This window comes from Chaetura pelagica, unplaced genomic scaffold, assembly GCF_000747805.2.
Source record: "Chaetura pelagica isolate M959 unplaced genomic scaffold, ChaPel_1.0 scaffold74, whole genome shotgun sequence".
In the NCBI taxonomy this organism is placed as follows: Eukaryota; Metazoa; Chordata; class Aves; order Apodiformes; family Apodidae; genus Chaetura; species Chaetura pelagica.
In genome coordinates, this window is record NW_009952982.1 from 2,159,713 (window position 1) to 2,174,190 (window position 14,478).

At 35.6% G+C, this 14,478-nt stretch overlaps 1 protein-coding gene across 1 annotated transcript in view; it reads right to left on the reverse strand.

Annotated features, from left to right (window-relative positions):
* CPT1A (carnitine palmitoyltransferase 1A (liver)) overlaps window positions 1–8,338 on the reverse strand; it is a 27,898-nt gene extending 19,560 nt beyond the window's left edge. The window contains exons 1-7 of the mRNA XM_009996433.1: window positions 8,190–8,338; window positions 6,974–7,113; window positions 6,396–6,567; window positions 3,109–3,210; window positions 2,276–2,413; window positions 1,305–1,382; window positions 538–645 (exon numbers count right to left, since the gene is read on the reverse strand). Coding sequence (XP_009994735.1) covers window positions 538–645; window positions 1,305–1,382; window positions 2,276–2,413; window positions 3,109–3,210; window positions 6,396–6,567; window positions 6,974–7,113; window positions 8,190–8,330 — 879 coding nt within the window. The 5' untranslated portion in view covers window positions 8,331–8,338. The remainder of the gene's footprint in view (window positions 1–537; window positions 646–1,304; window positions 1,383–2,275; window positions 2,414–3,108; window positions 3,211–6,395; window positions 6,568–6,973; window positions 7,114–8,189) is intronic.
* Window positions 8,339–14,478: the final 6,140 nt, after the last annotated feature.

A 14,478-nucleotide genomic window follows, 5' to 3' on the forward strand; every position in this document is an offset into this window, starting at 1 on the left:
TCCACTATATTTGTTCACTACAACATGCAGCTATTGGACAGAACAGAAATTCAGAATGGGATTCACCTTGCCTATCTTTGCTACCTTAGTACAACATAGGATTTTTATCATCATTTATACAAAGGCTGCCTCTGGCCCACTCTTGGCCTTAAGGTCTAGTCCCCTGTCGCAACCACCCCCTGTGCTCGCTACATGATGCCACAGACTTTTCAGACTTCAGTGGGTCCAAAGTACCATTGCATGCTTAGCACATACATATGCAAGTACAAGCCTTTATTTGTCTTTTGGGTAAATCTAGACATTCATTTCAAATACTGCAAGTAGCTGGCATGACAGAATCCTATATTTTTAATAGTTGGTAGTTTCTGCCCATGTGCAATTTAAGTAATAACCAAATTGTTAGGGACCACGAATTTAGCTACATATCATACATATAGTTCTGACGATGAGACTTTCCTCTCCCATTCTGAACACTGACCAACCTCTTCCAGGTTGTGCTGGAAAACGATCAAAATCCATTAAAACTGATGTACATACCGGCTTGATTTCTTGTCTATCCAGTTTTTTCCGATAGAGCAGGATGGCATGGATAACATTACCAGCTCTAGCTGCCTGCAGGGTTGTGGGAGATAAATAAAGGAAGTCCTGTAAAGTACATAAGACATTAATTATTACCAGACTATTAAAAAAAATAAAAATACTGGCAGTACTTTTCATCCATATTCTTTATGTTTATTCTGGTCAATATAAAAGGCTTTCAAATGTATGAAGTGCACTAGTACAGTGAGTTGATTACTTGAAACTTAAAATTTGTTCAACATTCACAATCTCCTTAAACAGTATCAGTCCTAAAACACAGATGATATCTATTAATCCCAGCAGAAAAGACAATGCTACTTAAAACTTGAATCCAAGACTACTATTTTTCCTCTTTTTATATTCAGTTTTAGGGTGTTTCACAATTTTACTTTCCATACAACAGTAGCAATATGAGCACACACCCTGCTGAATTGCATTACCACAAAGTTTTTTTACATGGAGTTTTTGAAAGACTGCTTGATGCAGTAAGCACAAAACTATATGCCACTATTGAACAAGATTGCCTAAGAGGCAGATGTGCTACCTTTATTATTAAGAAAGCACCATACTTGAAGACACTGACTGCTGTTTATACTGGAAGTAAAAAGAAGGTCAGGTACTCAGTGAAAATTATTTCTAAATTCAAACATATCACAAAATAAGATACCTGGGAGAATTTTTACGGTGTTTCTCAGACACATAAGCTGTTTATAGTATTTACCTACCATTGCAAAATAGTTACTATTAACCATAATAGGTCCACGTCCTCTAAGGTAGATATATTCTTCCCACCAATCACTAACCTGTAGCAGGAAGGAAAAGAAACAGTTAAAATCTCGTAATTTCCAGTTTGTGTCTGTTGTGTTAATGACTCACACACCATTCCATAAGGAAACAGAAAGGCAATTACTACTTTGCCCTGTTACTTAAAAACAATAAACAAAGCCCCTAATTTGTGCTAAACTTCCCGGAAAACAGAAAAAAAAAAAAAAAAAAGAGGGTGGGCACAGGGGGAGAAAGTTAAATTCAGATGTATCTCTCTGATAAGCTGCTGAAGAAGTCTTAATCTTCAAATAATATTTAAAATACATCAGTTCTCCTGAAGTTCTGCAGCCCTTGCCAGGGCACTGTAGCTTAGTTTAGGCTACTGAGTACAGCTAGATATTGGATAATATATTACTGCTCTCTCCATGAAGCTGGAAGTTTTTCTTCTTTTTGGTAAAAAAGAATAATAATTAAAAATATTAAAACCCCACAACAACAACAAAACTTGTTAAAATACTTAATCTCTCTTTCATATGCTTTAGCTGCTTTAGATAAAATAGTTCTCCTGAATCACTCTTCTAAGCTACTTGGGTAGTCAGGCCCATTGTTGAGTTTTCGACTTTATCAAGCAAATAAAAAGACCTCAAAAGCAATCCTAACAGCAGAAGCTAAATCACTTGCACCAGAATAATAAACACAAAGTGACAATTCATTCTTTCAAGTTCTATTCACCACACTGCTTGTCTACCAAATCATACAAATTATTTCTGTGCACAGAAATTAGGTAGTCTCTGATGCACTTTGCAAAAATATTAAGCAGTTTCAATTTCTTAAATTTTAGATTCAAGAAATAATGAAAGTTGAGACAAATAAGGCAACAGGAAACAAGTTATGTCATTTGAACCACTGAGCCTCCTATTGTTCTACTTACATAATTAGTGGCCCACCAGGATTTTAGCTTCAAATACCACTGAAGCCTTGGTCCCAAATTAAATGCAAAATCTTTGGCAAGACCCTCCATTCTTCTGAACTCTTCATCATCCATAAGCGGCCGAACTGATTCCAGATACTAGAATACAGGAAAAGAATCCTCATCAGTATACTAACGATTACGTAGCTTCTTGCCATTCCTGCACAGCATTTGAAAAGTAAGCAAAGATTATCCTGACTCAATTTATAAGGTTGCAAATACTATCTTGTTAAAATAAGAGCATATGCTCTCCTAAACATCTATGAACTACAAAAATGGGATCTTTTTCCAGATATGTGTTGGCAAATCACTAGTGGAATAGGTTACTTTTCTAAAGAGATATTCTCCACTCAAAAGGGGAACACATACTGCTTCTTCAGCATTAGGCAGGGATATTTTTTTCATCTCTAAAAATCAAACCTTCAGTTTATGTCATATACTGTCCTACTTATACACTTTGCTATAAGATTTTTGTGGTAACACACATTTATACATTCAAGCTGTGGATGATAACAAAACCAATATGCTTAAAAAGCCCCGGAAATCACACTTCATTGCATAGTCTTCTATCAACAAACACCACGTAATCCAATACGAATTATGCCAGCTTTAAAATGTCACCAGTTTCAGCAGTTTGTTGTAGCCTTTATTTAAATTTCTATGTAGATGTTTTAATCCATTACTTACTAATACCACCATGCCATGCTTTTGTAAGACATGACAAAAAAACCAAACCAAAACATAAGGGCATCCAAATAGGAATTCAATGTTCTTGAATAAAATGAATTACACACCCTATTGACTGTGTCTTTAACAGATGGAACTGGCAATCGTGGTAGAGATGTCTGGAAACTGTATAACATGGGTTTGCGTCCAGAGAACAGTTTTACAAGTGCCTGAAAAAAACAAAACCAAAATACGTACCTCAAATGATTAGGTTCAACAAAAGTAAAATGACAGAGTAACAAAGTGTAATATAAGTCCCAGTTCTTTTCATTGGTAAATTACACTGTAGTAAGTTTAGATATCATATTTATCACTGTTTCACAAGAAAAAAAGACACTGACCTAAACTAATTTCCTAAAGGTTAAACAAGATGCCAGAGGAAAAGAAAGATGGTCATACCAATTCCTGCCTTCCCACACAATCTTCTGATCATCAGGCAATATTGTTTATGAATGGCACACCTTGTTCTCAACAAGAGGACAGTTACTTAGCACTTCTTCATACATTTCCCTTCGTAAATATTAAAAAAGAAAAGTCTACTGGTTGATCTTTTACTATATAGCAAATAATACAAAAATATATTTATATTGTCCTTCAAACCAGGAATCATTACCATGCCCGTCAGTCAGCTAAGGACCCACCTCTAAAAATAATCATAATACTTCGGAATAATGCTTTAATATTTTCTCATTGTAGCTCAACATCAGTAATAGTACTGATGTCATATGGACTTTCTTCGAGCATGAATCTATCTCAGGTAGCCTCCTCTATGATTTTAACACACAAAATTGTGCAAGCATGCCAGTGTTATTCTCAGGTCTTGTGTTACCAAAAAAACCAAAACAATTTAAAAAAGCCAAAGATTACAGTTCCCACCTTAGCTTCAGGTAATACAGCATCTCCTGTTACCCACAGGAGACTGAAGACAGAAGCAGAATTTCTGTTTATGACTACTTCTCAGCTGTGACATGCACTAGGCTGAAAGTCTAGATCATGGAAATTCTAGGCTACACATGAAACAATTTTGACATTATCATCCTATTTCAGCATGACAGTAAGGTAAAGTATTACACCAACAATCCAGTGGAACCTTTATTGTCAAAGTCCAATCTTGGTCTAATTTACTATACCTTTTATTGTATACAGGCCAATAGACTAAAAAGACAGAAGAAAACAGCGTATGTAATTTCACTACTAAATTCCTAGAATTTCTCCCTTCTATTCCTCCCCCAAAATAACAAAACTACTTACTAAAATGTAGTTTTTCTTTCCCCTCTCAATTTCCTTGGTTAGCACAGCTAGAGAAAGTTGGGCAGCACTAATCTATTAAGGATTTCAGAGTATTACCAGCAACAAAGACCTCCCTGCAAATGGAGATGTCAGATGTACATGTACACTGTGATCAACCCAATGAAATCTAGTCGTGCTTCATGACAAGATAAATTTGAAACCAGGTGAAGAAAAAACCTCAGCTTTTCATAAGAAAGTCAGATTCCATACTTTGAGACAACTATGGAAATGATTCCAGAACTCAGAAGCCAAGAAAGGCTGATATCTTCAGAGTACCTGCTCAGTTGACAAAACCAGCAAACACATTCCACAGTATTTATCTTGTAAGTAAACTTGTAGTAGAGAACTCATAACAGTTTAAAACCATTAAAGGGGTCTCACAGGCATGCATACTTAGGCACATCTCTGATTTCATACACAGACACAGCAGCTAATCTCATTCTAGTATGCACTCCATTTGTTCAGATTATTTTTTAACTTTTTTTTTTTAAACTGAAACTAATACTTGGATTTTTCCTTTCATTCTAGTACAGGACATTTGACTTTAGAAGATGAAATATGTAAATTAAAAATGGCACCAGACTTCCAATCAGCCTTAAAATAATTTTATATTGTGACTGAAATCAGAGCTCAGGTTTTTGATCTGCAGGACTACTTGAACAGAAGACAGTATACTCGTGATAGCATTTTTCATGCTGATTTTCATGCTAAGAAAAAACCCAAAACAAAACAACAGGAAAATTCCAGAGAAATTACACAATACTAAAGGACAATAAAAATTGAAAAAGCTACACTACTTGGTACTGTTTCTCTAGGGATATCAGTCTTTTGTTTGGACTAGCTAAAGAAAGAATAAGGTACTAAAACAGAGGTTCATATTAAATATAGATGAGACATTGTTCGGCATACACCTTTATAGCATTCTGTATTTTAAAACACATAATATACGCTAAAATATAACAGCAGGAAATATATATGCAACATACATAATAGACAAAAATGTACAAAAATGTACAAATATAACACACAACAAAGCATGGTAAGTAGCATCACAGTTCATACTGTTTAAGGTTGATAAGGCAGTATTAACAGCTTTAAAATATCTATCTGGTAGGACATGCTGAAAACCCACACAGCTACAGCTTCAAGCAATTGACAGAAAGCCTTACCATTCAGAGCCTGTACTGTACAAATTTGAGTCATGAGGCTCCTTATACTGCTTCCAGGAGAAACGATTAATTAGAAATTTCATTTGTAACACGTGAACATTAAATTCTAATTCTCTTCTGGTACCTTATCTTTTACATATTTCACTATGTTAGTCTAACACACATCAGCTACTTTGAGGCTGCATAGACTAGCTTTATCAGAGTAAGGCACTTAAGTTATTTCTACAATACTAGCAAAAGTGAGTTGAAATAACTAAGTCCAAGTAAAAAAAATCCACTCTCTTGGAGGTCCTATATTTCCTCTATAACTATCCTTTAAGGATCCTTTTCCAAAGCACCACAATAATCAATTTTAGTAAGGTCACTCTTATCCTTATATGAAAACTGTGTAACAAGCTACCTACCTCTTATGGTTTTTCTCCAACTCTTTTTGGAAGCATACGACTAAATCAATTGAAAGAACATTCAATAATGTTTTCTTCAAGCATTAAGCTTAAGTTTAGAATGGATGACTAGAAAGCCTAGTATTTCAACAAAGAATTAGGGCAGCACTTTCTGCAGAGGACAAGTTTCTTCGGTGCTGCAGCACAAATTCTTTAAGCTGTTATTTGCACATAGTGAAGGGGTATTTGAGTCACACAGTCATAAGGCTTTGGCAAATTTAGACATTATTCTTCAAGTTTTTAATCTTTCTTCTCGAGGCCATCCTAAATAGTTTAATTATAGCATCAGAAGGATGACAGTAATTAGTAAAAATATCTACCCAATAGCCTCCTGTCTCATGACACAGAAAACACAAGCAAGAAAAAACCTACAATATATTCAAAGCCCTAAGAGAGAAAAAAAGATCCAACAGAAGTTAAAATGAAACAGGAAGTCGATATATATATCCTTACCATCCAAAACTTGGTGCCTGCAGAAATTTTGCCATGTTCAGCAAACATCCAACCATGATAGGAAAGCAGCATTTTTAGAGAGTAGCGCATTGTGACAATAAGGGCAACCCAAAGCCCTGTGCCAAAAAGTATTCCACTTACGACGTTCTGTGTTTGGTCTGACATATAGCCACTATTTAAAACAAAAGCCAGCATGAGCCAGTTAATGTCAGCTTACGTTTTAAAGACAGCCTAATATCACAAACCTAAGTTTAATGGTACTGCAGGCAGACATTACACAAGCTTCATGCCTGTTTAGCCCTTTTTTGATGAACATCTTTCCAAACACCTTCTCAAGTACCAAGATAAATGTCAACAGAAGGTGCCAAACGTGCTTCCCAAAACCTCAGAAAACAATGTAGTAATACTTGTATCACAACCTACCTATTCATACCCTCATACATCTGATTTTTGAGACGCTTACTCTGCCACCAACACACTGTTCAAAAACTGATAAATTTAAACAGAATGAGCTTTAAGAGTTTCTACAAATAAAACTGATTTCCTTTAGAGGAACAGTAACTTTTCAGTGTACTTACGTTGTATCAAGTGTTCGGTTGATTTTAGCTATTATTCCTAAAGAAGGATCAATTTTGGCATACATTGTTGACATCACACCCACAACTACAATAAGCCAGCTAGATGGGCTAGCAGGATAAACGCCAGTGATAATTCCATTCTGGAAAGAAAAGCCTTCACATAATTTTTTTATACCTAAGCGGTTGACTTCATATTACCATAGCAAGGAACAAAAATAAACACAGTTAAGTAACTTAGCTTTAAACAAGAATATTATCCAGTATTTTCTTATGTATGCTTAACTCAGGAATAGGGAATGGATTTAGTCAAGTTTAACTGCTAAGGAAATTGTCACAATGACACCAAGAATTAGAGGAACTTTTAAGTTTTTTTGTAGACAACACTGATCCTGCTGCGAGTCTTATTAAAAACACTGAGATTAGCAAACAAATGACACTTCAAAAGTTCTCACACTGAGTTAGGTCTCTCTAAATGAATACATAGCAAAAATATTCTACTGAACAAGACACTGAAAATCAAAATAAAGGGTCTAATATAAACAGTCCTCTTCATAGCTTCATACATTTCATTAAGACTGCTCTTAAAAATATGGTTTTGAAAGACATGTTGAAGATTGCCTGTAGCTTATCTAGTTTGTTACCAATAAAAAGAGATACTTACCATTAATGATCCCATGAACAAAACAATACATTCACAACAACCTATATAAAATACTTCATCAGAAACCTTACTACTTAGCATAACTTGTAAAAGATACATGTTTAGGTAATTTTTTTACAAATATTCTTCTTAATTTGAAAATTTAATTTTTGGCAAAGAATACATAAAACAAGGAGTATAATCTTGTATCTCTAAGTGATTTGAGACTAAAAAACCACGAGTTATATTTCTGAGTTTTGCTAAAAGATTATGTAATTACATGATGTTGTCTGAAGAGAGTGAAGTAATTAAAGCTGTTGTTAAGTTCTACATGTTTCAACTTGCTTCCACAGAATAAAAAAAAAAAAAAATGACGTACCTTTTCAGTCTTTACAGCATCACCTAGTGCCTACCTTCCATAGTATCCTTTGTCTTATCTAAAACCCACGTCTTTTACAATAAGGAAATTAATTTGCCACAAAGGCAAAAAAAATGTTTTGCCCAAACAAAACTTCAATAAATCTATAAGATATTAAATAATCCTCAAGTGTGGTGTATTTGATTAATTTAAAATACCTTGAATCTGATGAACTTTTTCTTCCATGAATGGACACCAGATAGGTAAATTTGTTTGAGTGCCTCATGGCTCATCCGCAGGTCAATCCCATCTGGAGTTACAGTGAATTGAAAAGCTACTGCTTGATGAGCTTCTGCCATTATCAGAGGGAGTTCTGTCAAAAAAGAAAGTTAAAAAATTATTTTCTTTTTGTTCAAAGGAACTAGAAGCTAGTCCATTTCTAGCAAGATATCTCCTACATAGTGATTTTGGGAAATATTTCAAAGTATGCCAAATTTATGAACAGTACTTGCCTTTTCTTTACAGGCTATGCTTGTATTTTAGTTTGAGTGTCCAGTATGTTATATTAAGGCACCTCTTCCAACCACAAGAGCTGAAAATGGAACCAAAACAGTCTCATGTAATTTAAGCTTTCAGGCAGAATGGCAGCAAGCTGAATATCATGCATATGTGCATTATATAAAAATTCATAGCAGCAAAAGCTATAATATTTTAAAAAGTGTATCACAAGTACATAGCATCTCATTCAGTAATGATAGAGGAGATTCAGAAAGTGGAGAGTTTTTTCATTATCTTGAAAGAAAAGGTATTTTAAGTATTCACCTCAGCTAACAAAACAAAGCTGATTCTGGCCATATTTTCATCTGAATTTTTTTTCATATCTTAATTTCAAGCTGATTAGTCACAGCAATAAGACACCATAACCCGTGGCTCTGATTTCTGACTGGCAATAAGTGCAACATCAAAACTATGCAAAGTTGAAATCAAATCACAACTCTCAGAAAAGTTACTTTCACAGAAACAAATCTGAGATTAGGAGAAAATTTATGAAACTGCCACTCAGTTTAACTATCCTAAGAAATATCCACAACAGTGACAATATAGAAAATAAGACCATCATAATGGGTAGGCATAACATGCTCAAATAAAAGACACTGAAAATAGAAACGTAACTGTGATTCTTTTTACATGTTTATATCTCAACTCTGTCTCAGGATACAGCCAATTCAAACTGAACTGTACAGTCTTATTATCAGCTGATCTTTATGCTCCTTTCTTTATGTAACCAACATTTCTATACAAATATCCTGGAAATTACCTCTACTATTAATCCAGATTAATTGTTTGATGTTTTTGATTATTTTAATGTTGTTTGAGTATTTATAATCAAGACACAGATTTTTGCTGATAGGCTCTCCTATAACATTGAAATGGTCTAAACTCCATTTTCCTGGGGAGGCCATTGTGATTCTTTTGTATACAATTCATTAATATTTACCAAATACAGATGTTTGCCAAAACATCCGTGCATAATCCCAGAAACAAGATCCTCTTACAAGTATGGCAAAAAGGTAGAGGTATCTATAATTTCATCAGGATTCAAAATTCTAATTTCACATTTTTACTGGCACAAAATATCAATACTAAGGCTTTAAGGTGGTTCTGGGATTTCTGTTTAAGCAAAATCAAAAGAAAGTACAACTACTTCATGCCTTTAATTCCTAAAGACTGAAATTTACTTTTTTTTTGGCTAACCTGAAGCTTAGACTTTGTAATTAAACTTAAATTCTGGTAGATGCTCATCCCCTGTTGAGCAGCATATGAGGGCTAATCAGTGCAGTTTAGCTGAGAACATCAAAAGCAGTTTATTATGACTGTAGTGTTGCTCCTCTAGTCTGTAAATATTCTACTATGTACAAGTCACTTGGCGCATAAAGAAGGGTTGCAAAGGTGTATGAGTAGACAACTAGGGAATGCACTGTAAATGCTGCAGTAATTGTAGGCTTAGGAAATAAATACACAATATAGGGCAAGGACCACCAGGCAGAGATGAACAAGATTAAGTGCTGTTGCGCAGCATCTTGTAAGGTTGCTGATCAATAAGTAGTGATTGTTTGCAATACAACTACCGTTACACTGGCTGATGGTAATTCACAGATTTCCTAAATCCATCCATTCTAGAAGCTAAGTCTCACTGCCATACAGATAGTATTCAATTTGATCTATGAACATACAGTGTCTGATAAGACAACAAAGAGACAGAGGCAGCTTTGAACACCAATTTCAAGCCCTTTAAGACAAGCCCTGTAAACCCTAGTAACAGCTGCAATTTGTAGTACTTAATGACTCTGTCACTAACAACTGTCTTATTCATAGCAGCCTTGTTGTAGACAAGTATCAGGAAGTCAAAATCAGCTGTTCATTCATTTAAATTGTACATTACCAGCTTATTATTGAGACCAAAAGTGCAAGAGCGCAACAAAACTGACAGGCAGCAGCAATACACGGTATACGTGAACTGAAGGCTTGCAAAAGGGAAAAAAGTTAGGAATTCATCATGTTTAGCTGTACTATTAAGACTGGGATAGAAAAAAACAAAAAAAAAAAAGACAAAAAAAAAAAGACAACAGAAAGAACAATATTCCCATATGGAGAATCAGACACCTGGTTTTGTCTCAAGAAGGGCCAGTTCACTTCACAAGGTGGGCCAGTTCACTCATGGAATTTTATATTCTGGAATACCAGTGTCTTAAATACCAGATCAACTAGTTTCTATTATCCTTCAGCTCCCCTGTGGCCTCTCAGCCTGGGAATTTGTAACCATACTCCTCATTGTTTCTGAAGAGAAAGAACTTCAGGATCCCTTCCCTTTTAAGGCACATGCATTTCTACTGTCCAAAGCAGGAAAAGATTATCAAATAGCATCGATAATAAACAGTCAACCTGATATTTTAATGAAGTAAAGCTTAGCACGATCATAAAATTAAACAAGCTTCAGTAAGGAAATTATTTATTTCCAAATGAAGAAATATTAACCCAGTAAGAATTAATTCTGAATCAAGGAAACAAGCTCTGAAAACAAAGACAAGTCTAGTTCTAGGGTCGTATTACTTGACCCTAAGATGTGACACAATAAAATGACTTGTTTCTTTTCATATCCTTTTCCTTTACTTAAATGTAAGCCTTTAATACTGTTCTGAATTACAACAGCTGAACACCAAAGACTTCCTGAAATTCCCTTCTTTGAACACTTATTTTCCTCCTTAAAGGACAACTTAATCATAAGCTGCAGTACACTTCCCCTCCTTTGCATTCTTCTACTGTCACGTGCTTGCTAGCAAAGTAGGTAAAAGGGCACAGGCCAGAGAAGCATGAGACTTATAAACTTGACTTGCCAATGTTAGTAAGGCAGCTCCCACATCAATCAGCTAACACAGAAAGAAAAACTTCTAACTTTAGGCATTTTGTCTGCAAAATATTCAGTAAATTAACATCATTCCCAAGAGAATGCCATAAACAAGAGATTTTTACTTTCTTAGCAGTTTTGACAAGTCTTACTTAAATGGAAAAAAAAAAAGCACAATAATTTCAAGAAGTAATATGAAATTACTATTTTCATTCCTTTCAGTATTCTCTCATAAATTTCATATCCTAAAAAACACACTTGCCCCTTAACACTTGACATTTTCTTTGAATTAAAGGAGAAAACTACTTGTTTCTTGCTCTTTTCTGGTTTTACTTCAACTCAAATATGCTGTAACAGCTGCAGATGTTTCTACTGTTCCTTGCCATACCTCTGCTTGAGCCAACTAAAACTTACCACAGCTTCTTTTCCATTGCTATAAACCAAGAAACTTAAACTTTTAAGCCAAGAAAACACATAACACACTGGAAGGGCTGAGCCCCGATAAACCTAATGGTCTGAAAAACTATGCAGCACACAGCCTCCTCAGACTGCTGTTTTTTCAGTTTCAGGATATTTACATAATGGAGATTGAGGTTCAACTCAGACTACTCACAGACCTTATGATTTTAGGTTGCAGACACTGAACAGTCAACTCTGTATTAGGCCTTGTATGTTCCTACAGCCATGGAACGAAGTGAAGACCTCAGCCCTGGAAGCTACAAGAAATAGAATGTGCTGGATGGCTGGTAATGCCTCTCTGAAGCACGTAACACAGAACACAATGTCCAAAGACAGTGAAAGAAATACCGTGTGCATCTTAAGGAGCACCAAACCACAATAAAAAAGTTTAATTCACTACAGTATCTTGCACAAAATGAAGATATTAATTCCTGAAGCAGTTACCTTTGGAAATGCTATTGAGTATGAAGCTTCCTGTGTTTCTGTAGATTCTGTAAGCTTTGCATAGATAAAATGACTGTACTAAAAGTAGTAAAGTTGCCATCTCTGCCTCACTAAAAGCAACTCCTCTACTTTAAGGGGATATCCATGTGGTCTGTTATCTCAGAACTCAGCCACTTGTTTCCCATACATTGCTTGGCTCATGCCATCCATCTTTTTCCCCCATTTCCTATTCCTCTTAGAATAAAGATAACCTCATCATTTCTCTTTGGCAGGAGTCCAAATATCCACAGGAAAGAGACATTATTTAAATGTAGTTTTATATCTATAGTTCGTTTTTCTGCAAAGGAAGCAACAAATGCAGAGAAAAACTGGAGAGAAATCTGATTCACGTGACCAAATTAGCTAATACCTTGGTGAAAGACTTAATTCTATGAGTCTCAGTTGCAGACTGTCTCAACAATTTTGTTTGAGGCTCTCCTTGGAGATATTTGACATCTATTTATAGATAAGTTTTTATATACAGGGCATACACTGTCAATAGATAAACTAAGCTCACAAAACAATTCTCTCCAATTATTCTACATTGACAATTAAAGTTTGAGTTACTTGGAAAAGCAGTGGATGCTGCATACAGTTTCTCTGAGAACACTGCTATGTACCACCCCACGCAGGTTTCATACTGCCATAGCCCCACAGGCTGTTCATAGATGGTAAGCAGGCTTGCAGCATTATACATCCCTGTGCTAAGAGCTAGAGCATGCAACATCTTGATGTATGATGGCAGTTCTGATTCCAAAACTGTTTGTGCTGAGACAAATTATTTGCTCTCACCTATTTAAGCTATTACTATAGAAATTTGCATTTTCTGCTCTTCTAGAATGCCAGAATTATGAACACATTTCATTTATACAAATCAATGAATAATTGTTTATGTTCCATTCTGTTCATTTCATAGCAAAACAAAAGCAAAAGAATTCCAAACACTGAGATGTCCATCCAAGTCTCTTCATGCATTATTCCAAATTTCTCTTCAGATTTCTGTTATTGATGCTTCTGTCAGTCCAAGTCTTCAGTAGCACCTACACAAAGTAATTCAGACTACCCTATGGCAGCTGACTTTCAGTAGATACTGTGCTTGCAATAAAATGTTATGCAGTGAAGCACAACAAAGCCAGTGTCAACACCTGAAAATAACTTGCTAGCATGTTAAGTTTACTTCCACACTTTGCCAACTACAGTTTAATGGCAACTTTCATATATAAAGCCATTCCAGAAGAGGATGTAGTCTACCGATAATCAAGGTTGCTCGAGTTTTTTTTCGTTTTGTTGAAAAATACTCCTGCAAACAAGGCTCTGCAAACCAAAGCGTAGCAAATATATATTAAGCAGCAGGATCTCTTCTTACACAGACATAAAGGGTTAGTCTTCCAAAAAGTTTTTAAAGTGTGCTTGTCTTTGTGGCATTCATCAAGTATTCTTCACCTGTCTGCATTCTGCAGTCTTACCAATTTTACATCCTTCCAGATGTTTGATTCAAAAGTACTAGCTGTCAAACCTATTTAAAAGGTTGAAGACAAAAAAAACCCTCACAACAAAACAAAACCCAAGAAACAGGAAGCAAATCACAGATGGATTCACAAGTATGGGGACCGAAACTATGAGAAGTGGCTGATCAACCAGAAGGTTTCACCATCATCCAGATGGACCTTGACCAGCTGAAGAAATGGGCAGGCTGAAACCTTATTAAGTTTAAAAGGAAGTGCAAAGTCCTGCACCTAGGGAGGAGTAACCCCATACATGATGGAGACAGACTGGCTGGAAAGCAACTTTGCAACAAGTTGCATACAACCCAGTAAGGTGTCTGTACAGCAAAGGCAGCTAACAGAATCTCGGCAACACTTTGAGAAGTGTTACCACCAGGTTGAGCGAGGTGATTCTTCCCTTCTGCTCAGTGCTGGTGAGGTCCCCAAACACCTTGTGCAGTTCTGGTCTGTCAAGTAACGCAGAGAAACTGAACTACTGGAGAGAGTTCTTTTAAGAGCCACTAAGAGGATTAAAGGCTTGAAGCATAAGTCCTGTATTTTATTCAGTTTTAACCGCATAACCAGCTGTGGGGAACAGTCCCTCTTCTTCCCCTCTGTATAAGACTAAACAACAAATGCCTTTCAAGTCAGCAAAACAGGAGTGATGCCTTTTCA